The 26,681-nt window shown below is 42.6% G+C and overlaps 1 protein-coding gene across 1 annotated transcript in view; it reads right to left on the bottom strand.

The window, feature by feature from the left end:
• Positions 1 to 16,953, bottom strand: part of LOC102413728 (RING1 and YY1 binding protein) — a 73,896-nt gene extending 56,943 nt beyond the window's left edge. Inside the window, exons 1-2 of the mRNA XM_025272510.3 lie at positions 16,801 to 16,953; positions 15,924 to 16,049 (exon numbers count right to left, since the gene is read on the bottom strand). Of these exons, the coding sequence (XP_025128295.1) occupies positions 15,924 to 16,049; positions 16,801 to 16,832 (158 nt within the window). The 5' untranslated portion in view covers positions 16,833 to 16,953. The remainder of the gene's footprint in view (positions 1 to 15,923; positions 16,050 to 16,800) is intronic.
• Between the last annotated feature and the right edge of the window lie 9,728 nt (positions 16,954 to 26,681).

Below are 26,681 nucleotides of genomic sequence, written 5' to 3'. Positions count from 1 at the left end.
TCATCTTAAAGATCCTTAATAGGAGATTAACTGATTCTAGTGTTTTGGTCAGTCTGCAATGAGCTTAATCTATTTGGCAAAATCAGGGACAAGGATTTGTTAACTCATAAATGAAGAATTTCAAAATAAAAAGATTAACTATAACTTAAATAGGAAATTACATAGCCACATATAAACTCGACAATGCCAGAAAGCTTTCACAAACAAAGAACTCCTATTGAGAGACTGTGAAATGTGCATCCAGTGTTACAGCTTGTGAGTGGAGGGTTAAGACACTACAAATACATTATTTTCCATATATTTTAAGACAAGTATTTGGTATCCATGATATTTAACAGTCATTATTAGCTACCAAAACTGACATACATCACAGTATTTCAAAATTGGAGGAAACACAGACATCATTCAGTTCTGTGAATTTCAGGATTTCAAGTGTTAACTGCAATCCATAGTTTTACATTCCAACCTTGTACACAAATCTGTACACATGTTTTATTACAATATATTATTTTTTATTATATAACTGTAGCAGCAGACACTGTGTACAGTGAAACTTGTAAGAAATTCTAGACTGCCCCTGACAAAATAGTAAACATGTTTGAAACATGACTATATCAAATTTCATCCCCAAAGTCAATCAGAATAGCTACATCCCACAATTCTCACACCCCTCCAATAAAGGAAAACAAACACTGAAGCAGAATTTCATGTTGTTAAGTATTACCAAGATCAGAAATGATGACTCTTTTGTAGGAGTTCTGATGGGTTCTTTGTGAAAGATTTATAGCCCTCAAGCTACAGTAAAGATAATATAGACAGGAAGAGAGGTATTGTAAGGTAAATCATGCTAAGCCAAAGGAAAACTATCTGAGAAGGCAAAGAGAAAACTAAGGGGCAAAGAACATTTCACCTACCTCCCCCAGTTATCACTCGTGTCCTAAGCACCAAAACATAATTCCCCTTCTTATAAATATGCTTCAATGATGTACACCAAAGTAGAAGATGACTTGATAGCAACAAATTAGAGGTCCTGTGACTTCAATTTAATTAAAGAAGAAACCAGAAGTTCTACAATGCACAAAGTGAAAAGAGAATCTACATATTATAACACAGAAACTGAACACCTGATGATACATGTTCCACCTGACTCCACCCAGGAGACGACGGCCTTCTACTGCACCGCTGCCTCGAGAGAGTCAATCATTCACAAACTCATTGCCTCTTACCACTGACTTTTAATGGTGGCATGCAATGTTCTTTCAAAGAATTGTGTAATTTTCTGAGTAAGTCAAGCGATGAACAGCACTTCAGACAAACAGCACTTCAAAGAATATGATTTTAAGGCAGTCAGCATATATAGCATACTCTTAGCCCATTTTTTATGGGTATATTTAGCCAAGAGATAGACTGATAAACCCTCAACTTTATGAGAAACATCACAAAGAGCAAAATATATCACCTTGTCTATACAGGCTTATATTAACATTTTTACAACATAGGTGATCTGATTCAGCTAATAATAATGACTGGATAATTCTGAGAGGTAGCTATTCAACTCACATTCCATCACCACCCTCTCCTAATTTAAATGGCCCTAGACGAGGATGATGTGTTTCTCCCCTGAGGTGGAAAATGTGGAAGGGAAAGAATCAAAAGAATATAGTTAGAACACTTTGGTATCATATTTGCCTGTTAAATTACACTCATTTTTCTATTTCTTCTATTCTACTAACTTGGGTATGAAATAAGTAAGTTATTTCACTTTTCTGAGTCTCAGCTTCTTCAACAGTGAAAGCTGGAATAACAACTACCTCTCAGGATTGCTCTGAGTACTGCACTGGGAAAACAGACATAAAACTGGTAATGCAAAATGTAAAGTACTATGCAAATACACTGTATTTGAGGATATCATCTTAGAACTTACAATCCAAATGTTTGAGTGCCTCATGCAGTATTTTGCACATAAATGCTCAAATATTTGTCCATTCATTCAGCCATAATTTAAAAGTTAGTGCCCAAAACTTTAATTCTGGAATCAAAGATTATCTCATATACTTCTTACATATTTATTCACTAGTAATAATACTAAGAAATCAGCTGTGCCTTTAGAATGGTTAGTCGTTTAATTCAATACACAATCTATTAACACACCCAAGGTCTCAATATTGCATATGACAGACCTGATGTTATTCAAACTTAGGTCTGACGCCAAAGCCCTGACTTTCAACTCCTACTGTTACTACTCTCCAATATAAGAGCCATGAGGGACTTGTGGCTATTGAGCACTTGCAACGCAGCTAGTCTGAATTGACTTGTGCTGTAAAACACACAACAGATTTTGAACACCTAGTATGAAAAAAGAATGTAAAGTATCTCACTGCAATTTTATATTGATTACAAGCTGAAATCACGATTTCGACACAATGGATTAAATAAAATATATTCTAAAACTAATTTCACCTGATTTTATTTATTGTTGCTACTAGAAAGTTTAAAATTACTTGTGGCTTATAATGCATATACCGGACTACACTGATTTAGAATATCATACAGGATTTTGTGAATCAAAAGAGCACAGTTTTTTAAATGTTTTAATTTTTAAATTAATTTTTATTGGAATATAGTTGCTTTACAATATTGTGTTATTTACAACTGTGCAGCAAAGAAGATCAGCTAACATATACAAACTGGGTTGGCAGAAGAGGTCATTTAAGTTTTTCTGTACCATGCTAGGGAAAAATCTAAACAATCTTTTTGGCCAATCCAATGTATTCCCCCATGTATTCTCCCCACCCCATTTTTGGATTTCCTTCCCAATTAGGCCAACACAGAGCACTGAGTGGAGTTCCCCGTGCTATTCAGTAGGTTCTCATTAGCTATCTATTTTATACACAGCAGTGTGTAGGCAGCAGTCCCAATCTCCCAGTTCATCGTGCATCTCCTGCCCACCTTGGTATCCCGTCTGTTCTGTGTCTCTATTTCTCCTTTGCAAGTAAGTTCATCTGTACTATTTTTCTAGATTCCACATATAAGCAATGTTATACAACAAGAGCACAAGACAACTTTAAATTTATAAACACAGTATGTTTTACAGTGTACAAGTATTTTGCCATCCTAACAGCTGTTTTAATACTAAGTTAGTTTAACCAGGGCTTCCCTGAAAGCTCAGTAGTAAAGAATCCACCTGTCAATGCAGGACACACTGGTTTGATCTCTGATCCAACAAGCTCCCACATGCGGCGGGGCAATTAAGCCCATGTGCCAGAACTACTGACCCTGTACTCCAGAGTCCTGTGACTGCAACTCCTGAGTCCATGTGCTGCAAATACGAAAGCCTGCATGCCCGAGAGCCTGTGCTCCACAACGGGAGAAGCACCTGCAGTGAGAAGCTTGTGGATCGCAACTAGAGAGTAACCCATGCTTGCACAGCTACAGAAAGCCTGTGCAGCAACAAGGACCCAGCACAGACAAAAATCAGTAAACAAAAATAAACATTAAAAAAAACTAAGTTAGTGTAATCAAGATAAACAGAACTTTAAATTTCCTTAACCTAAAACGTGATTTTGCTTATTTAAATTTCAATTTCTAGAATTAGATAATTATTTTTTAAATTTTCTATCATGAACATTGGTTTTTCCAACTACAAAACTGATACTGGCTCATTAACACTACAGAAACTACAGGAAAGCACACATAGAAAAAAATCCTATCACGCCACCAAACAGAATTAGTATTTGATCAGTCACTACTTCTAGGTATGTATAGCAGATGAAATCACAGGAAATAATATTTAACGTGGGATTACACTGTTTATCTTTTATAATTTGCTTTCTCTAATAAATTAAGAGCATTTTCTTTTACTACATATTATTTCTAATTTTTTTTTCTTAAATTTTTGTGGTTGTTCAGTCACTAAGTCATGTACAACTCTTTATGATCCCATGGACTGCAGCATGCTAGGCTCCTCTGTCCTTCACTATCTCCTGGAGTTTGCTCAAATTCATGTCCATTGAGTTGATTTTGGAGCCCAGGAAAATAAAATCTGTCACTGCTGCCACTTTTCCCCTTCTATTTGCCATGAAGTGATGGGACTGGATGCCATGATCTTAGTTTTTTTAATGCTGAGTTAAATTTTTATTTGGAAATAATTACATATTCATAGGAAGTGGGAAAAATAGTACAAGGTCCTATATAAACCTTACTTAATTTCCTCAAAACTGCATCTTCTTGATTATAGTACAGTATCAAAACCAGGAAATTTACATTGGTATAATACATGTAAACAGTTCTGTGCCATCTCATCACACATATGGATTCATGAAGCCATCACTACCATCAAGATTCAGATCTATTTCATCACAAATATCTCCCTCTTGCTATCCCCTTTACAGTCACATCAATCTCCCTCCTTTCTCCATCATCCCTAATGCCTGACAACCATTAATTCTGTATTTCAAGAATGCTACTAGCATCCTACAATAGGTGACCTTTGGAGACTGGCTTTTTTCTCTCAGCACAAGGGCCCTTTGATATCCATGCCAGTTGTATGCATCAATAGTTTGCTCCTTTTTAAGAACTGAGTAATAGTCCATGGTACGGATGCACCATTCTGAAAGACACTTTTCTTTCCAGTTTCAGCCTATTACAAGTAAAGCTGCCATGGACACTTATGAACAGATTTTGTGTGAATACAGTTTTAATTTCCCTGGGATAAATGTCCAGGAGTCAAATTCCTAGTTTTGTTAAAAAAACTGCCCATTTTCAGAGTAGTTGTACCATTCTACATTCCCACCACCAGTGTATGAGAGATCTCAAAACATTTAAGAGATGCAAAATATTTATAGCTATTTGACGGCTTCTAACAATTCCATGCCGATTCCTACGTAGGTAATTTCATTTTTGTTAAAATGCTGCCGTTAGTGTACATACACAAAAATTTTTGCATACAGATCACATAAATTCCTATATGATAAATTATTGGCTAACGAGATACAAATGCCATAATGACCTTCAAAAAACTTAAATCAACATACACACCACCCACCAATGGTCTGTGAGAATGTTCACTTCCTAGTCTCACTAAAATATCTTTTTCCATCTTTAATTTTTTACTTGCAAAAAACATTATCTTGTTTGGTATATATTTGAATAATGGGAAAGTTGTATACATTTCCCACATTTCCTGACTTAATTTGTAGTAGTTTCATAAATTATCTGTTCATATTCTTTGCCAACATTTTACTGGAATGTTGGTGTATCGATTTTAAGACCTGGTTCTGTCTCTCTGACTTATGGTGCAAAGAAAGAGGTGTTTAAATAAATATATGTAAAATTCAACCCAAGTGTTAGTAATGCAAGATAATCACTGATTTTAGGATACAAAAAATAAACGTTTACTTGATATGGTCCCCCAACTTATCAGTAATCCTATATACCACACAATGTGGAGGAATCGACACTAATGCCAGCTCTGGATTAAAAATATGCTTCTTAGAATGTTATCACTTACTTAAGTTCACTTTAAATGCCAAGACATAATTTTTCCGTAACAAACATCAAAAACAATCTTCATCTTCATGAGGACTGGCTGGCTTCTCTTTAAAGGAGAATGACTGCAGCCATGAAATTAAAAAACACTTACTCCTTGGAAGGAAAGTTATGACCAGTCTAGATAGCATATTAAAAAGCAGAGACATTACTTTGCCAACAAAGGTCCGTCTAGTCAAGGCTATGGTTTTTCCAGTAGTCATGTATGGATGTGAGAGTTGGGCTGTGAGGAAGGCTGAGCGCCAAAGAATTGATGGTTTTGAACTGTGGTGTTGAAGAAGACTCTTGAGAGTGCCTTGGACTGCAAGGAGAGCCAACCAGTCCATTCTAAAGGAGATCAGTCCTGGGTGTTCTTTGGAAGGACTGAGGCTAAAGCTGAAACTCCAGGACTTTGGCCACCTCATGCGAAGAGTTGACTCATTGGAGAAGACTCTGATGCTGGGAGGGATTGGGGGCAGGAGGAGAAGGGGATGACAGAGGATGAGATGGCTGGATGGCATCACCGACTCGATGGACATGAGTTTGAGTGAACTCCGGAGGTTGGTGATGGACAGGGAGGCCTGGCGTGCTGCCATTCATGGGGTCGCAAAGAGTCGGACACGACTGGGCGACTGAACTGAAGTGAACTGAAACCAGTTTTCAAGGTATGCTCCCTAGACCAGCACCATCAACATCACCTTGGAACTTGTAAGAAATGCAATGCTATCCCAGATCTACTTAATCAAAAACTGAGAGCCTACATTAGAAAGCACCAGGTTTGTTTTCTCCAACTAACCACCACACATTTGATATTTTAAGACCCAATAAGTTGATGAAACTTGCATCCTACATCACCCTTAATTTCTTGTCCCTTCCAAAGGCTTTTGAAGTTTTCTCTTCAATTGTATTGCTAATGATCTCAAATTATAGAGAAAATGGTATGAATAAGTTTTAAGATGCTTCTTTTCCATCCCCCCTTCCTAGCTTCTTATCCCAACCAAAGGATAACCTATACAGATTTTCTAAATTGACTGAGGGAGCAAAGGAGAAGAGCAATAAGGATCTAATTATATTTAAAAATAAAAATTTCAGCTGTTTACCCTGTGGTTTCAACTACAGACGGTCAACTTAATGATGGCTCACAACTTAGGATTTTTCAACTTTACGATGGGGCAAAGTGGTACACAAGCAGTAGAAACCACACTTCAAGTTCTGATCTTTCCTTGGGCTAGAGGCATGGGGTCCAGTACTCTCTGGTGATGCTGGGCAGAGGGCAGGCCCCGCAGCTCCCTGACAGCCACACAATCGGCAAGACAAACAACCGATGCACTTACAACCATTCTGTGCCCAGACAACCATTCTGTTGTTCACTTTCAGTACAGTATTCAAACAGTACATGAGACATTCAACAGTTCACTGAAGAACTGGCTTTGTGTTAGGTGATTTTGCGCAACTGTAGGCCATCATAAGCGTTTTGAGGTGTTTAAGGTAGTCTAAGCCAAGCTGCGATAGTCGACAAGTTAGGCGTTTTAAATGCATTTTCACCTTTCAGTATTTTCAACTTATGATGGTTCTGGACATAATCCCATTTTAAGTCAAAAAAGGTCTGTACTTCTGATTTCTGAGTTACACAGAGGTTTATTTGCAATGCCTTTACTGAGAATTCATCTTTGGCATCCATCTGTGTCAATCACTGCACAGAAGTGAAACTATAGCTAAATAAATGAAGGAGTCAAGACTTCAACTTAACAGCAGTAATTAATTCAAACAACAGTCATGTATACCATGTGCAAGGTGCAACTATCAAGTTATGGGTATGTTAACACAGTGGACAGCATAGCGTAACATTTTCAACAACACTTAAGATGCTCTGTAGCCATTTTTAAACTGCCTTTAGGACCAAGCTCACAAGCACACTCACTCAGTTCCTCGTTTAGTGGCTAAGTGGTATCTGACTCCTGCAATCCCCTGGACTGCTACCCAGTTCCTTAACACACCTCAAAATCGGTTTACACAACATGATTGATCCTCTGCTTTATTTGCAGACTTTTCCATATGACTTTTGGCAGCTTAAATCACCAAATGCGCAACAAAAAGAGAAGGAGAATGGTCACAGTTATTGTTTAGGTAAGTGTGCTAAAACTCTGAAGCCCAAAACCACTCCAGGAAGTGCTTTAAATGCATAGGCCAGGGTCTCCAAGATTACAGTCTGTGTGTAATTTCTAGAACATGTTTAGGAAACAAAACCAGAAAATGAGAATACTACTTAAGGACATACTTTATAAAGACAAATTTCCCCTAATTCAGTAACTTTACAGACAAAACACAAGCCCTAATGTGCAAGAGTATGTATCAGAACTCTTTAACTGGAACAGTTTTAAAGGTACCTCTGATTCAAACTTCCAGTCTTCATCTATTCTACATACATTTACTGAACCCCTACTGAGCGCCTGGCTCTGTAACACAAAGAAAGATCATGCCCTCAAAAAGGTGAAAACGTAACAGAGGCATCAAACAAAAATACAGTTCAAAGGTTATGAAGAGGCATACATGACTGTAGGGCACTGGAAAGAGACTTCCCCAGATGCCCAGAAGGACAAACGGAGCCAGCCAGGCTAAGGAAGGAGGCACATCTGAGAAGAAATCCAGAGGAAAAGAATGTGTGGAGGTATGGAAATGAGACAGTATGGTCCATACAAGGAAATTCCAGGCAGTTTGGTATGAAAACACACAAGTGCTGTGTGTACGGGGCAGATGGTGTGGGGGCAGGCTGCATCCAGCAACTCTACAGAAACAGCAAAGGATCAAATCAGAAACCCTTTGTGATGGTTAAGGATTTGGACTTTACCCTAAGAACAATGAGAACCAGGAGATAATGTAAGCTGTCCAAGTGGCAAGGCCCAAGAACCAGTTGGAGCTGTTTGTCACGTGTATTCATGCATGGGGGTGGTGACAGGTGGTTAATCAATAGTATCTGGGAATTATCAAGCTGTAAAGACAAGTGGGAAGGTACGGGTGACAGCTGAGTGTGAACAGTTAAAAAGGAGAAGGCACAGAACTAACTTGCATCACATTGTATAACAAACCCCATATCAAGAACCAAAAAGGCGTAGTTTAAATCTCAGGTTCAGTGCGGAGGTCTTCCCCCAATACCCCTCAACACAGGGTCCCCACCTCCTGTGAAAAATCACTTGCATTCACAACCACTGGTCATCTTTTTACAGTCTTATCTTTTCAACAAGTTTGTTAGATTCCTTCAGAGCAGGAATTTTGTGTTTATTTAACCAAAGCCTTGAAATATAAATGAGTAATGAACAATATTACTCATGACAGGCAAAAGTTTACTCTATTTATATACTCTAGAAAGCTCCACATACCAGGTTTTCCTCCTTTCACCTAATGATATGTGGATTTATGCTGCTGCTGGAAGGAGATGGCCAAGTTCAAGTATGTAGGTAATGAACAGAAGTCGCAGAGAGATTCTATCTCTAGAACGTGTTAGAGGTCTGCATGCAGAGTTAAACACTTAAGATATTCTTATGATAAAACAGCACTGGTAAAATAAGCAAGAACCACACACAACATGAATATTCACAAATATAAGAATGAGTGTAAGAAGCCAGACCCAGAAGTGTACATACTCTAAGTTAAAAGCAAGCAAAACTCATCTCCAGTGTCAGAAGTAAGGACAGGGCTGGGACGGGGGAAGTGACTGGAAGGGGGCCCAAAGGGCTTTGGGGGTCCTGTTAATATTCTGTTTCCTAATCTGGCTGCTAGTTACACAGGTGTGCTCACTTTGTGAAAGTTATCAGGTCTTACAATCATGGTTTGTGCACATCTCTGTATGTATGCTACCGTTCACAAAGTTCACTTAAAAATAAACAAGCCAACAAGCCAAAAAAAAAAAAACAACAACAACAACAACCAGGAGAGCAAATGATAGTAAGTATAGAAGATGTCACAGAGAAAAGGCCCTGGCGATGGAGCAAGAGGGCAATTGAGAACCGCAGTGACTGCAAAATGTTTTAGTTCAAGTTGTAAAGAGGACATCTGGAGAGCCCTGATTTCCTCAAGGACTAAGGAACTGTGTTAGGAGAAGGCAATGGCACCCCAATCCAGTACTCGCGCCTGGAAAATCCCATGGATGGAGGAGCCTGGTAGGCTGCAGTCCATGGGGTCGCTAGGAGTCGGACACAACTGAGCAACTTCACTTTCACGGAACTGCGTTAGTGCTGATAACTATTTTGCTAAACTACATACAATTAGTTGGAATTTCTTCAGCATCTATAAAAGTACACAATAAATATATGATGCATAAAAAAAAACACATAACTGAATCCATTTAACATCTCCTATTCGAGGAACAGTTAACCCTTAAACAACATGGGTTTGAACTACACAGGTCCACTTATACACAGATTTTTTTCAATAAACACATACTACAGTACTGCACATTCCATGGTTGGTTGAATTCACAGCTACAAAACTGAAGATAGCCTGCAATCCAGGAGACCTGGGTTCAATTCCTGGGTCAGGATGATCCCCTGGAGAAGGAAATGGCAACCCACTCCAGTACTCTTGCCTGGGAAATCCCATGGGCAGAGGAGCCTGGCAGGATACAGTCCATGGGGTCACAAGAGTCGGACACGACTTAGCAACTAAACCATCACCACCAAGGCAGGTCCTAGAACTAATGCCCTTTGGATACCAAGGGACAACTGTTACGTTAATGTCCAGCTACACACAGAGGCATGGGAATCAGCACCCTTCATCTCCCAGTTGTTCAAGGGTCAACTGCAACAGTATATACTGGGCATGGCAGCTGGCCAGACTTTCATCTACAAGTTTAACTAAAAGTTTAGCCTGGGCATAAAGGCTCAAACTCTATAAACTGTCCCCAACCAAATGAGCAAACTGGTGCAGGTAAACCTCCAAAAAAAAAAAAAGTTATCCCCTTGTTCCAGAAGAAAGCAGCATGTGTTTCCTAAAAAGGCCAGTGTGCATCTCAATACTGTCTGTAAAGCTGTTGCTCCGCCCAGTTCTCACCACTCTAGTTCCCTATCCTGCTCCAATTTCCTTGGAGCACTGTTCTCCAGCTGAAACGCTTTTTCTTCTGTTCACGTGTTTATTTTCTTTTCCTCTCCATAGTACTTTAAGCTTCATGAAAACAAAGATCTCATCTGTCTGTACACCATGTACACAGAGCACAGATGACTGTGTATTCAATAAAAGCTTGTCAATCACAACTACCCAGGTAATTTATTGATACTTTAAGGTCACCAAGTATACATAAGATCAAGTCAGTAACAATAAATCAGTTAAGTCCAGTGTAACAGCAAACACAAAATAAATTATCACTTCGTTTCTGGGTTAAGAATAATCTCTAACCTGTATCCGCTTTTGCACCAACTATGAGGCTGAAATGTTTAACAAGGTTTGATAATTTGGAAGATGGATAATTTTCTATGTACTTTATGGAGAAATTTTATGAAAAGGCAAACACTAAAACAAAACCAGTGCAGGGAGTTCCTGGTGGTTCAGTAGTTGAGCATCCATCCACCTGCCGACACAGGGGACATGGGTCCAATCCCTGGTCTGGGAAGACGCCACATGCCGCAGAGCAACTAAACCCATCCTGCAACTTCCGAAGCCAACGCACCCTAGAGCCTGTGCTCTACAACAAGACAATCTACCGCAATGAAGAGTCGTCCCCCACTCCCCGCAACTAGAGAAAGTTCAAGCATAGCAACAAAGGACCCAGGGCGGCCAAACATTAATAAAAATTGTAAAACTAAAAAAACAAAACAAAAAAAACCCAATGTGGCCTAAGAAGAACCGCGGTGGCAGATGACTCAGAAGTCCCGCTCCACTCTAGGTGAGGGCAGAGTGGAGACTCTCCAGCTTTCTGGGAGTCTTCCTATCTGAAAAGTATCACAGGATGATGCACTTCTGAAGCTTTCAGCAAAGACGAAAACTTTTCATGTTTCACTAAATATGTGCATTTTCCCCCTAAGACTTCTAAAGAACTTCATGACAAGTCAAGAGACTCTGAGTTGTCAGGGAATCTCAATTTACGGGGAGAAAACGTCCAAAGTTACAACTGCAAAGAATCAGGGAGCTCCTGGACAAGGGAATTATTTTACACACAGACAACTGAGTACTACCAATTCCCATTCAATAGCCTGAGTACCAGGCTTTTTTTCCTTTTCTTTAAGGCCACACTATTTTATTACACACCTAACCTCACTTTTACTTGTCTGTAAAAGCTCTAAATAAAGTACATTTTTCAGGGGGATAGTATTCAGTGCAGCACTATTATCAAAGCACCACTAATCAAGAAAAGCTGCACCAGTATCTTAGTAATTTTTATTTTACAATATTTATTTATAGATAATTGCATTCAGAGAATTAACAAGACCAAAAGTAAAATACATTTATCAAGATGTCTAGGAAGTTATTACTCTGTCCTATACTCAAGAACTTCAACTTAGAAGAACAACAGGTAAATTTGTGAGTTTGTGGTTTTGTTGGGCTTTTTCTCCCTTTTAAAAGCTGATATCCTCTTTCATGAGATTTGCAAAGTGGGCTGGGAAATACTACTTAGGCTATCACCTACGGAAGGGATAGTGTTTCTTCCCACTCACCACCACCTTCCATACACATCCCTTTATGTTCTTCTTGAAAAGCTCAGGGTACATCAGCATGGTGGGAAAACGAACATTTCAGCTGCAGGTGCCTCAACCACTGAAGCCCACAAGCCCTAGAGACCATGCTCCACAAGAGAAGCCAGCACAATGAGAAGCCCAAGCCCCCCAACTAGAGAGTACCCCCACTTGCTACAACTAGAAGACCAGCACAGCCAAAAATAAATCACTCACTAAATAAATAATTTTTTAAAAGTGTATCACAGAACAGGCATAAGGAAGCCATTCACAGCGACAGAAATGTTCTAAAACTGGTTTGTGGTGATGGCTGTATAGTCAATTTTTAAAATTAGCAAAAATCACTGAATTAAAAACTTATACAACTGATGAATCTTATAGTATGTCTTAATAAAGCTGTTTAAAAAAAATAAAGAGTGGAATGCAATAGTTGGGAAAGGGAGTGTATTTAAGAACTAAAGAGATGCAAAACAAATCCAAAATAAAGATTTCCACTGCCCTCTGAACCTCCAAGTAGCCAACAAAGTATTTCTTCTTTCTTCCCTTAACAGATTCCTTTGGAGCTTCTGACCTTTCATTCTGCTCTATGCTACTAGAGCAGAATGAAAAGAAAAGACCTTCTGAATCACTTTCATGACTCTACCTGTAGAATTAAATTTATCTGGTACACATGGCAATAATAGTGAAAGATGGCAGGCAATTCTGTAGAAATCAATTCTCCTCCAGAAGAACTGAAGGGAGAGGAATTCTTCTAATTGATGCCCAAGCCAGACTGCTCAGACCTCCTGTAGCATTTTAAGCATACCTCTCTTAGAGCCTTTATAACTTAGATTATGGTCATTCCTATACATGTCTTACCAACATTCTAAAAAACCCCCTTCCTGTCTTCAATGTCTTGAGCAGGAATCTTTCACATCCTAGTAATTTAATAAATGTTCTTTGCATGAGTAACAGTATTTTCCAAATCAAACTGAAGAATATCAATTCTACTCTCAAAGAATACAGTCTGGATCCTACTGGACTACCATTAATTCAAAGTTGACTTCCTTACTTGATTGTCAGACAGATGATGGCAACAACAATGACATGAATGATGAACAAACTCCAGAATTACCACTAGCTACCCAACTATCAAGGCTGTTATAAAGTATCAGCTCAGAGCAATAAAACCAAATTACTACACCAGTCAGCAGATTAGAAGTCCTTTCATTACTTAAAAACTATACTAAATACCAAAAAAATTTAGCTTATTACCCAGTATCTAAAACCCAACAAGTTTTCTACTGCCGTTAACACCACGTCTGATTAAAACTATACAAGGCATGGGACTTCCCGAGTGATCCAGTGGCTAAGACTTAACATTTCCACTCTAGGGGGTGCAGGTTCGACTCCTGGTCAGGAACTAAGATCCCACATGCTGTATGGCAAATTTTTTTTTTTTAATAAATAAAACTATAAAAGGCAGCAAATGTCAAATCTTTGCTGTATCAATTAAATTACAAATAAAAAAGGCCCGGGGAAAGACAAAGCAGCAGTAACTAGTATCACAGAGATATTAGCCAACAGTTAACACACTGGATAGCACAGGACGAAAACCTGTGGAATTCACCCTTCTACATGAAACCCATTCACAGCATAGGAAGGCCAAAATGTTATTTGCCTTCTTATTAATGACTTTTAGAACAGTCTTTTATAAAGACTTTTAGTTCTAACACACCAAAATACTGACAACAACCAATATGAAATTAAGTTATGTAAAAGTATCATGAGTTGGATAAGAATCTAAATCCTCAGATCTCTTAAATCTGTGTTCAAATCCTACACAACCACAGACCTCAAAAAATCATAGACTCTTAAAGACAATACATGAGTATCATGTTCCTCTATTTTCATTATTAAGAATTTAATATATTTGTTTAAAAAACTTAATTCTAATGTTGTCATCTATGGGTCTGAAGAAATTTTAAACATCTACATTGTTTTTAAAATCAACACCTTCCACGTGCTTGCAAAAGTTGATGAGTCAGATTTTTTTTTTTTTTAATACATGTAGAAACTGAAATGCACTTTGTTATGAGATAATTATTCCCAGCAATACACTGGATGTAAACTTCTGAATTTGTTTCTCTTCACCAGTAAAGTTCTCAAGTTCTTAGGAGTTTCCTAGTCATTACTTTAACATCATCTACGGTAACACTCAAAGCAAAACCACAATAAAGGGGTTTGGCCTCTGAGGGATTCTACACGTAAAAAAACATTACTCAAATAAAATACAATCACTATTGCTTTAAATAACAAATACATTTCTAAACTTTCATGTCATTTGATGGAATTCCCTGTTTTAAGTAGCAAAACAAGATCTACTGAGCTCCCAATGGGTGTTTTTAACTAAATCTGCTCTATAATAATACCAAATATTGATATGAATTTACTTTAAAAAGTACCTATGGGGAAATACTTTTAGCCCTGGAGTATTTTTACTTAAAGGTCTCATTACTTACAGTCAGTGAAATTCACAGAAGTGTTCCACCAGTAATTGGACCAATTCATCCCAGTTACATTCTTTAGGTTGCTCAATATGCTGTTTAGTCCCAGGTATAAACAAAGCAACCAAACCCTAACAGGACACATTCACTTAGTCAAAGAACAACATCCAGTTAGAACCGTGCAGTACTACTACACGGTCATGTTGGAAGATTACCAATTCAAAAACAAACACCTGATGAAATGAGACTTTCAGCCATCAACTTTAAAGATGCACAGGAAAATCACTCATTCCATCTTCCTTTCAAACACACACTCCCCCAATGTCTGCCCATTAAATGACATAAAGAATAGTTTAACTTCAAACTAAAATCACCGAAACAAATACAAGATAAAAGTTAAAAGATGACTGAAAGACTTAAAAAATCAGCTTTGAGATTTCCCTCAAGTATATTTAAATGTTAAATCTGAAGTAGTTCAACTCGTTTTGATACCATACACTTTACTACCTTCACTAGAATGAAAAGGAATTCCTTCAACATTCTTTTCATTATAATAAAGCTCTAAACACAAACTTCAGTATAATCACACTATTCATTACACATTTTCCAAAAACCCGTCCTCCATCACCATCCCTCATAAGCTAATCAGAAAAAAACACAGACACACACAAACTGGCAGTTCGGTCTTTCAAAAAATGCACTTTATCAAACCCCACCATTTATTGTCAAGTGCAAGGGCGGGGAGGGGGGGGGGGAGACAGCTGCAGTTCAAGACAGGAAAAGCACAACAACCCCGTTACTGTACAACCACCACCAAATTTCTCAGGAAAGAGAAAAATAAATCAGGATAAGCCAATTAAAAACATTCTGCACATGGCAAAAATAAAAGGTCCAATGTCCTACAATCCATAGCAAAAGTACTGCTTCCTGTCTTTTGGAGCCAATACCAATAAGCCAATGGATACAAGTGTCAAATAAATCCAGCGTCTGTTTGAAATAAGACGAAACCTGGAAAAATTCTCTCCCATAAATCATTCAGTGAACACGAGGCTTTGCACCCAACATGAAATTACACACAATCAAAACCACACATCAATCCCCCCCACCAACCCGCAAATGCAGAAAAAAGCCGTAATCAACAAGTTGGAAAGAGGGTAGAAAGTAGACCTCACAACCCTCTCCCCAACCTTGATTTAAAAAAAAAAAAAAAAAAGTCCTTTAACAAAAGGTAATAGAGATCTTCAAGTACCTGGTGGAGGTGCCTTTCCTCACATCGCAGATACTGCATTTAAAGGCTTCGGCGCTGTTTCTGAAGGTGCAGACGCTACAATCCCAAAAGCCTTCGTCTGCGGCAGGTTTTGCTTGTCTTTTTGGCCTTCAGAGGAGTGAGGAGTGGGGGAAAGGGGAGGGAAGAGTCAGGGAGCAGGAAAAAGGGGGAGCGAGAGCAAAAACACAGGCGCTGGTGAGCCGTCGTAATTTCCCAGGAATCCGGCGCTGGAAACTTCGCTAAGACGACCACCCACCCACCCTTTTCAGGGCCGAGAGGAGGGACCGGGGGAGGGGACGGGGCGCCCCCACCGGCACCCTGCAGCCTCCGGGCCCGGGCTGTGCTGCCTCGCACAGTAGGCGGCGGCGGCGCCCCGGGAAGGGCCGCGGCGGGCGCAGGAAGCGGGCGGACTTGTGGACTTGAGCGTGGGGCTGGGGGGGGCCGGGAGGGGAGCCGCGGGCCGGATCTGGAGGGGGCGCGCAGGGGCAGCCCGAGGCCGGCGGCGGGGAGTGGGCTGGCTCCTTCCCTCTCCCCTCCCATGCTCGCGCCCTCCCTCCCTCCCCACCTGGTTAAATCTCCCTTTGTCTGGGAGGAGTGGCGGCGGCGGCGGCGGCGGCGGAGGGCGGCTGAGGAGGAGCCGCCATGGCTGCGGCGCGCACGGCCGCCGGCCCCGAGCGGGAGCGACACCGCCTCCCGCCGCCGCCGCCACCGCCCGCCGCCGCCGCCTCCCCCCGCCCCCGGATCTCCATCTTAGCAGCGCCTCCCCCCGCCCCGGGTGGCTCCGGGGCCTAGTCGTCGCCGGCCCCCGCCCGCCCCCAGCCCTCCCTCCCCTTCCGCCCCCTCGGCTCGGAGCAGGTACCTGGTCGGGCTCTTCTTGTCGCCCATGGTCATGGATGGGCTGTACCCCCGCCCCCCCCAAATCCGACACCCGCGCTGCTCGGAGGAGAAACGCCGTCCGGGGAGTCGTCGCGGACCGGCCCCCCTCCCTCCCCCGCGCCCGCCCGCCCGCCCTCAGCCGCTGGGGCTCGAGCTCCAGCCGCCGCCGACGCCGCCGCTGCCAGTCTCCGGACGAGACTAGTCCCCGCCAGCGCCGCCTCCGCCGAGTGACTGACGAGGGGCGGGGCCCGGCGCCGCGCGTCACTCGCCGGGCGGCCAATGGGAAGGCGGCGGCCGGCGCCGCGAGGGCGGGGGCGGGGCGCGGGGGAGGGCGGGGCGTGGTGGACGTGGGCCGGGCCGTCGGTGTGCGTGCCCCGGAGTGTGTGCGCGCTGGGGGCGCGCGTGCCTGCTGGTGGCCCCGCGGCCCGGCGTGGCGGAGCGTGCGAGCCCGGCAGGGCGCACGTGGCCGCGCCCGGGTACCCACTCTGGGCTTTGGCCCCCGCGCGGCCGCCCCGTAGGGCTGTCGCAGGGCCCCGGGCCCCGAAGCCGCCCCGGGGAAGTAGTTGGGCGCAGTTTGCGCGAGCCGGTGGGGCTTTCAACCGCCGCGACGCTCGCAACGCCTCGAGGCTTGCAGTGCCCCCGGAGCTGGCAGGGCCTCTTTTGGCCCGGGTTCCCCCGCTCCCTTCTGCTCCTCTGCCACGCGGAGCTTTGTACCTGCCTCTCGTAAATTTCCTGCCTCGAGTCGATAGACCGACCCGAAGCCCCTTTCCAAGCCCTTGATGCAGGAGGGAATTGTGCAGAAGAGGTGTGGCACAACTACATGTCCCCCAAGGCCCGACACTCTGCTTCTGCTTGAACCCCCCAGAGCCTAAATGGGGCGTTTCCCTAGGGAAGTTACTGTTCAAATGCCAGCAGCCACATGCCAGCAGTTTAAACCTTGTGCCTCAGTGCCATTCTCCTCCTTAGGTTGTTTGGCAAATTCAGGGACTTAATGTACGAAAAGCAAGCAGGTCAGTACCTGGCACTTAGAATGGACCAATAGAAAGTAGTGGTTGAGAACTATTATAACTGGGCCTGGGTTGTGCACCATTTCCCCTACTTGGAGGCCAGGAACAAGTAGTACCCTTTACTTTTTAGCCTGTTCCAAGAACGCTTGCCAAATTGACTTGAACGTGACCCGGGCCCCTCTGCCCTCAGGCAATGGGGAATCATGGTTGAGGTAGGACCCAGATGATAAGATAAAAGGCTTGGCTGGGTGAAAGCCCTGGGTGGGGGTAGGGACAGGGTCAGAGGATGAGGCTAGAAATTGAGGGGTGGGGATAGGGGTGTGGAGGGAAAATAAGAGGGGCTCTCAGCTTCCACTGAGATAGCTCCCCTCCCCCCAGTTTATATGCAAACGCAGAATGGGCTACTATCAAGGCTGCCCTATAAAACGGAAGCGGTCCAGGGCAGGACACCAGAGAAGCTCACTTCCCTGAGACAGAGTACCCACGGAGCAAGAAGTCCTGGGATCAGTCCAGGGATCAGAAGAGAGAATAAAAGAGGGAGGGAATGTGTCAATGATAACCTTGATCAGCACACGGTGTCCTTTCTAGGGAGGCACGCCCTGGAGGGCCAGGAGGGACAACAGTGTTCAGCCAGGGTCAGCAACCTCCTAGGCCAACCTTCAGGGAGAAAAGGAGGAAGAGGAGGAGGGAGGCATGGGGCTGAGGGCCAAAGAGGCCAGAGAAAGACAAGGGGCATGTACACAAGCCATGGCCAGGTGCCCACAGCCTTGGCCTCTGGTGTCTGCCTGGCATGCTCCCAGGACTCTGCCCCTAGCGTGAAGGTACAGCGAGAAAAAGGGAATTAAGAAATCCCAGCTGGAGGAGTAGCCTCTGGGGAGGGTAGCTGGGAGCCACAGGTAGTGGGAAGGACACTGACTTTATTATTGTTTACCTAGAGTAAAATGCACGGATTGTTTTTGATAGCTCCATGAATTTTTACATGTATCCACTACACCTTTGCATGCAACATCCAGATCAAGATATAGAATCTTTCCACCTTTCCTCCCTGCAGACTAGCTTTGCCTGAAGATCATACGGTATGTACTGAAGTGTCTGGCTGGCAGCTTTTGCTCAACCAAATATGTGTGGTATTAATCCATACTGTTGCCTGTCCTAGTAGTTCATTTTCATTTGCTTAAGTGTGTAGAATTCCACTGCAAATACACGGTCATTTAGCTATCCGCAGGAGACCAACCTTTTAGTGTGTTTGTGTGTGTGTGTATTTGACCTGTTTTATCTCTTTTAAAAAAAAGAAAAAGTTTAAAACCTGATTTGAAGAAAAAAGAAATTCCGGAATAGAGAACTAGTTTCTGGGAACATATCAGACGCACACATCACACCATGTAACTATAGAAGCTCTAAGTTCATTCACATGTTGGAGGTAAATATCTACTGTGAGTCTCCTTGCGGTTACAGGAGCCAGAGAACTCTACTTCATGCTGGAGAACAGCAGGGTTCTAGACAGAGCATCAGACTGTGATTCTAGAGCAGTGCACTCAACCTGAGCTGGGTGGGGAGCAAATCTTCTTCCACCGTGTTGCTTTGAACTAGTGTGAGGTGAAGGGATGGGTGGCAGTAGACAGAGAGCCACCCTCTTGTTTCCTATCTTGAACTTCCATTTCATATTTCACTGGAAGGAGAGGTTCTACTGCTTTAAAACTATTAGAAACCCATGATTTTAGAGTAGACACGGTCAGAGGCACTCTCCAAGAAATGTCTGGTGTAAATGATTCCATGGATACACAGGGCAGATTAAAAGACTACATTTGGACACTTTGCTTCCTTCCTCCTTATTCACCACTTCCGTTACACTGACTGTTCCAGGAATGTCATGTTCCCACCGCAGGGCCTTTGCACTTGCTATTCCCTATGCTTGGAATGCTCTTCCTCCACATCCCACCCCGATAACCACATTTACAGATGCCTTACCTCCTTCATGTCTTTGCTCAAAAGCCACGTTCTCAGTAAGTTTTCCTCAAGTCATCTAATCTAAAAATATCGTCCACCAGCCCTCTACGTATTCTTTAACTGCCTTACTTTTTTTTGTCCTTTGCACTTATCACCGCTTACCATACCATGCCGTTTACTTATCTTGTTTAGCAGATCTTTGCCCAGTAGGATAGAAGCTCTATAGCAGCAAGGATTTTTTTTTCTCTTTTTCTCCCCCACACCACCATCCCCACTCCAGCACACACACACTGTTATATATAAATGCCTAGAACAGTGCCTGGTAAACATGCATTGAAGAGGATTTCTTTCATTTAACAGTAATTTATTGCACAGCAACTTGGTGGCTTGCCCCATGCCAGGGACAAGAAGATCAGATAAACAAAATAGACTTGATTTCTGTTCTTTTGGAGTTTGCATTCTCCTTGAGAAGGCCAACTTTATCTGAGTAATTCATCATGATTGTGACAAGTACTGCCAAGTACAGGATGCGAGGCGAGATTGCCTAGAAGGAGAGAAAGGAAGAACGTTCAGGGATGTGGAGCTTTGAAGAAGTCTGAGGCAAGCAGCTGTACCAGGAGCCCTACAACAGAGAAGACCTGAGACGGAAGATGTAGCCCTTGGCTACGTCCTGTTTGGTGGGGTGGGCTAAGGTGAAAGTACAGTCTTTATCCTAAGTGCTGTTGAAGCCACGGATGAGTTTAACAAGACTCTCTGCTGGGGACTGTCTGTGGTCTGCTTTCATGAATGAGGGCCTGGGAGAGGCTGATCCCCTTGGAGCAGGGACACAGGGGGAGAATTATATCTCCTTGGGAGTTGAACAGGAAGGCAGTTCATAAAGAACTTCCCTCCTTTCTTATGCCCAAGAAAGATGCAAAACGACTGGTGGCTGTCAAAGGAAAGGTCTGAAATGTCATCAGCTCAGCTTTCTCCTGTATTTACTCCCAGAAAGAAAATCTAAATACTAAGACTGGAACTTTAAGTGAGAGAAAAAAAAGCCTTTCTCCAATACCTTAGGGCTTGCTCTCTCCATGATACACCTTCCTTTAGTCTGAGTGCAAACTATAGTTTGGGGTGAGATTGTCCCCAATCTGCAGTGAAATGAGAAAGCTAAAGGGGTAAATGGAGAAGGCAATGGCACCCCACTCCAGTCCTCTTGCCTGGAAAAATCCCATGGACGGAGGAGCCTGGTAGGCTGCAGTCCATGGGGTCGCTAAGAGTCAGACACGACTGAAGCGACTTCACTTTCACTTTCCACTTTCATGCATTGGAGAAGGAACTGGCAACCCACTCCAGCGTTCTTGCCTGGAGAATCCCATGGACGGGGAAGCCTGGTAGGCTGCAGTCCATGGGGTCGCACAGAGTCGGACACGACTGAAGCGACTTAGCAGGAAAGGGGTAAATGTATGAATACTATACTAGGTCCAAATAAATTACCAATTAGTTGGTTCTCAGCAAACACTATTTTTTATTCTGATATTATGTCCTTCCAATTTTTTTCATTTCTTGGAGGTTTGGGTAATTTAAATGCTCCTTTTTTTAATGAGTGTTGGCAATAGTAGACGGTATTTGCCTGCTTAAAATGTCCTCAGTTGACCAAATCACAAGTGGACAATCCTCTGTTGGCTTCCTAACGCTCTCTCCTCATTAATTTTATCTTTGATATTTTAAGTGTACCAAGATCTGAATAACTTGAACGAAACATTCCAAGACAGTGTTATTGAGTGAAACAGGAAAGAAAAACCAGTATCACTTAGTGAATGAAAAAGTTACCCAAGAAGGACAGAAGCTAGGAAGATTAAGATTTTTCGATCATAATTGCTAAGATTTAATGTCCTACTTTGCACTGAATATTCCTTCAGTGGTTTAAGAGAAAACATTGTTTCTTGAAGCATCTAACTACCTACAGTATCTTAGAAACTGGAGAAAACCTAGCTCATTTCACTGAAAAGCTCAGCCTGTGCTGGTACCACTGCAGACATCTGTAGAGAGTTACTGAAGATAGGATTAACTTCTAAAGACTCAACCTTGGAGTCAGAAAGAGGTGGAGCTTCCCAGAACATCTGTGTTTGAAACTTAACCAGATTTTTCCACGAGCTACACTGTCACCTATGCACACGCTCATCAGAGACAGCAAGTTTTATTGATCTGCTTATTGCACAGTAGGACATATGTCACATTTACAAAAATTAATTCAAAATAGGTGAGACCTAAGTGCAAAACCTAAAACTATAAAACTTTCAAAAGAAAATAAAGAAGAAAACCTTTGTGGCCTTGGATAGACCTAGATTTCTTAGATACAAAAAACAAACAAACAAAACCACATGCTCTATAAAAGAAAAAGTTGGTAGCTTGGACTTCATCAAAATTAAAAACTTCTGCTCTTTGAGAGACACTGTTTAGAAAATGAAAAGTCAAAGACTGGGAGAAAATATCTGCAAAACACATAGTTGATAAAGGAATTACATCCAAGATATATGAAGAATTTTTACAATACAATTGAAAAACAAGTAATCTGATGAAACATGAGGAAAAGATTTGAATGGACATTTTGTCAAAAAAAAGTATGAATGGTTAATAAGCATGTGAAGAGACACTCTACACCATTATTCATTAGAGAAATGCAAATTAAGCCACAGTGAGATACCACTGTACCTTAGAAAGGCTTAAATAAAAAATCCTGACATTCCCAAGGGCCGGGGAAGACATGGAGCCACCCTCAAACAACACCAGTGGGAGTGCAATATGGTATGATTCCTCTGAAACAACAGTTTGACAGTTTCTTACAAAGTTAAACATACACTTACTATGTGAGCCAGCAATCCCACTTCTAGAAATTTACAAAGAGAAGTAAAGACATATGTTCACATAAAAACCTGTACTCAGATATTGATGCCTCATCACCAAAATTTGGAAACAACCCAAATGCCCTTCAGCTGGTGAATGAGAAACAATGAGCAGTAGGTACCTCCACACCATGGAATACTACACAGCAAGGCAAAGGAATAAACTCGGGACATATCTGTGCAGCACAGGTGAATCTCAAATGCATTATCCTAAGTGAAAGAAGCCAGTCTCCAAAGGTCACATAGGGTGTGATTCTATTCAGGTGACATGGTGGAAAAACCAAAACTATGGATGAACAGATCAATGGTTGCCAGGGGTGGAGGGAGGATTTGACTACACGAGGAGGAACAGCAAAAGGGAATTGGGGAAGCAATGGAAGTAACTTACATCTTGATTGTGGAGGTGGCTAAGACAAAATACATGTCTATAAAACTCAGATCTAGTCACCCAAAAAAGTAGCTATCACTGTATATAAATTGTACTAAATCACTTCAGTCATGTCCGACTCTTTGTGACCTTATGGATGGTAGCCCACCAGGCTCCTCTGTCCATGAAATTGCCTAGGCGAGAAAACTGGAGTGGGTTTCCATGCCCTCCTCCAGGGGATCTTCCCGACCCAGGGATCAAACCCATGTCTCTTACATCTCCTGCATTGGCAGGAGGGTTCTTTACCACTAGCACCACCTGGGAAGCCCATATAAATTATGCCTCAATAAATCTGACTTTTGATCATTTGGAATTGAAAAGGCCCCCAAGCCTCCACATTCCACATTGTCTGCCCTCTTTATAGTAATAACTTCAAAGCTACAATTTTGTAGTTCTGCTGTGTGCCTAGCACTGCGGGTAAGCCCTGTGCTTTCCTAGGTGTTCTTTCCAGTAATTCACCCAGTTACTCGGGCCATAATTCTTGGAGGCATCCATGACTCATCTCTTTGCCTTATACCCTATCTCCCGTCCTTCAGCAAATCCGCATCCTGAATCTGACCACTCCTCTTCATCCCCATTGCTATCACTCCAGGTTAAGCTGGGATCACTTTCCAGCCTTCTAAATGGCTCCCTACTTCCCCTCTTGCTCCTGGAATCTGTTAGGATAGATTCAGTTAGGTTATGGTTACAGTTCCCAAATCTTCATGATTTATCCTGATGAAGGTTGATTTCTCACTTAAACGATGTACCCACTGCAGGCCAGCTGCAGCTCTGTCCACCTACAAACCCAGGCTTCACCTCCAATGTTGTTGACTGCTCACACAGAAGGAAAACAAGCCCTGGAGGGTCTCGTACTGGCTGCTGCTGCTGCTAAGTCGCTTCAGTCGTGTCCAACTCTGTGCGACCCCATAGACGGCAGCCCACCAGGCTTCCCCGTCCCTGGGATTCTCCAGGCAAGAACACTGGAATGGGTTGCCATTTCCTTCTCCAATGCATGAAAGTGAAAAGTGAAAATGAAGTCACTCAGTCGTGTCCAACTCTTCATGACGCCATGGACTGCAGCCTACCAGGCTCCTCTGTCCATGGGATTTTCCAGACAGGAGTACTGGAGTGGGGTGCCATTGCCTTCTCCGACTGGCAATTGACTGCTTTCCCTGGAAGTGACACTTTTGACTTCTGCCCCCCCAACTCATTGGTCAGAGTATTATAGCCCCACTTGGCAATATGAAATGCAACCCACCTTGTACCTGGGAGGTGCAAGAAATACTTGGCAGTCAGCTTAGTGATTACCACGATTCTTTAAAGTCTCTTCTCCAACAGTAGTCAGAGGATCCTTCTAAGATGTGGATGACAGAGTCACTCCCCTTGCTCAGAATCCTCTAATGACTTCTCATGACACTTTGGTTAAAATTCAGAACCTTTTTTTTTTCCCCTAACATTTTCTTTCTGTCTTTACATTTAATAGTCTTCATTTTATCAGTATAAACTGTATCAAGGATGTTGATCTTTCCTTCTTAATCAACTTTGAGATGACAAAGTAAACATTCTGTTTTTATTCCAACCTCACAGTATATAAAAAATTAATAAATCATACATTTTCTTGAGTGATTCATGAGCTAAATGGAATTAATAACTAAAAATTACATATAGTGCTTTAAAACGGTATGAAACCCAGAATTTTGACCCTGGTCTTCGAGGCCTGCTGACTTCATCCACTCCCAACTCGGCACCTCTTGCAGTTTCCTGCGAAGTGCAGCCATCCCTTAGGGTGTTTCTGCATGTTCTTTCCCCAGATATTCCAATGGCTCCGTCTCTCTCATGGTCCAGGTATCTGCTAAACACCCCCTCTTCAAAAAGAACCTCTCTGACTAAGCCATCTTACCTGGTATCACCCCCCTACCACCACCACCCCTGTCTCCTCATTATGCTTTACATGTCCTGGCATAGCATGATGTATTATTTGTTTCTGCCTGATGCATCCACTAGAATTTAATTTCTCTCAGGATGATGGCTTTGCTTTCATTCTGTATCCCTAGTGCCTAAAAGAGGGTAGGAAATGTTTCTCCACACAGTTGTTGTTGCCGTTTAGTTGCTAAGTCGTGCGTGACTACTCAAAAATTACTGGTGGAATGAATGAAGCACTTTTACATCTGCTACCCCATGGAAACCCCAAACACCCCAGTGAGCCAAGAACTGTTATGACTGTTTGACGGATGAAGAAACTGAGTCAGTGAAGTGCCCAGAGTCAGGGACAAGGTTTGAATTCAAACTAAACATTGATTCCCCAGCTCCACCCCTTCATCTCTGCTTCTAGAGCACAACTTTAATTGAAAAATAACCAGTCGGTTTTGGAGGGAGCCTGAGGAAGGTGGCAGAGATGGAACTTCAGGTGGTCTTTTTTGACAGCATTGTGGGGTCCTCTTAAAGACAAGGAGGTTCTCTGCCCCAGCACATCTAGTTTATGATCCCACGTTACGGTGAGTTCTTGCCAAAGCAGACAAGCCACATGTGCTAGGACCGTGGGACTGAATGATACACATGGGCACTGCTGCAGTTGGGGCTTCGGAATATGCAAAGCAAGGGGTCCCTGTGACGGGTGTGATTTCCTGCATTGATTCAAGGAAATCTGATGCCTTGAGCCCAGAAACTGATTCCCCAGCAGCTTGTTCTTGATGCTTGCATTTCGGCCCTTAGAATCACAGTCATAGAATTTTGAGGATGGAAAGGAGAGTCAAGACAATCCATCTAGTTTTGCTTTTTAGGGCAGAGGCAAAAACCTGTGGGTGCAGAGGTTATGGAGGGTTTCACCCCTATGGTGCCCTTGGTCCTCACAGCTATCCCCATGTGAGTTACCATCCTCTTCCTCAGAAAAAAGATGCTCCATGAAGATCAGGCAAATCACAGACCCCTGAGCAGGTTTTAAACAGGGGCTTCAAAACCTGCTTCTCTGAGAGCAGGTTCTCAGTACTAAACCACAGAAGAAATCCCCTACAGCCAAACACCCTGGACTTCATTATCAAGAATTAGATTAAGAGGTTCCCCTGCAGAACATGTAATGGTGGGATTTATTTACATGTTGTCATGGACTGAACTGTGTCCCCCACATAAATTCATGTGTTAAACCCTAACCCCAGTCACCCCAAAATGTGACTGTATTTGGAGAGGCCTTTAAAGCAGCATTAAAGCTAAAATGAGCCCATTAGTGTGGGCCCTAATCCAATCTGACCAATGTCCTTGTAAGAAGAGGAAGAGACCCTAGAGATGTATATGCACAGGGGAAAGGTCAAGTGAGGACACAGCCAGGAGGTAGCCATCTGCACGCCAAGAAAAGAGGCTTCAGGAGAAACCAAACCTGCCAACATCTTGATCTTGGACTTCCAGCCTCCAGCACTGTGAGACAGTACATTTCTGTTGTCTAAGCCATGCCCTGACCCATATCTGTGGTATTTTGTTACAGAAGCCCAAGCAGACTAATATAGTGTCATGAGTTTGTGGGCAGTAAAGAGAGGCCACGGCAGGATCATAATAACCAACATACACAGAGTACTTACAGTTGAGATGGTAAACAATTTAAGATTCTTTGTTTGGCTTTCATTTT

The sequence above is a fragment of the Bubalus bubalis genome, chromosome 21 (genome assembly GCF_019923935.1).
Source record: "Bubalus bubalis isolate 160015118507 breed Murrah chromosome 21, NDDB_SH_1, whole genome shotgun sequence".
NCBI classification, from domain to species: domain Eukaryota; kingdom Metazoa; phylum Chordata; class Mammalia; order Artiodactyla; family Bovidae; genus Bubalus; species Bubalus bubalis.
The sequence above is the reverse complement of the archived record's forward strand: the minus strand, read 5'-3'. Positions and strand labels throughout refer to the sequence as shown.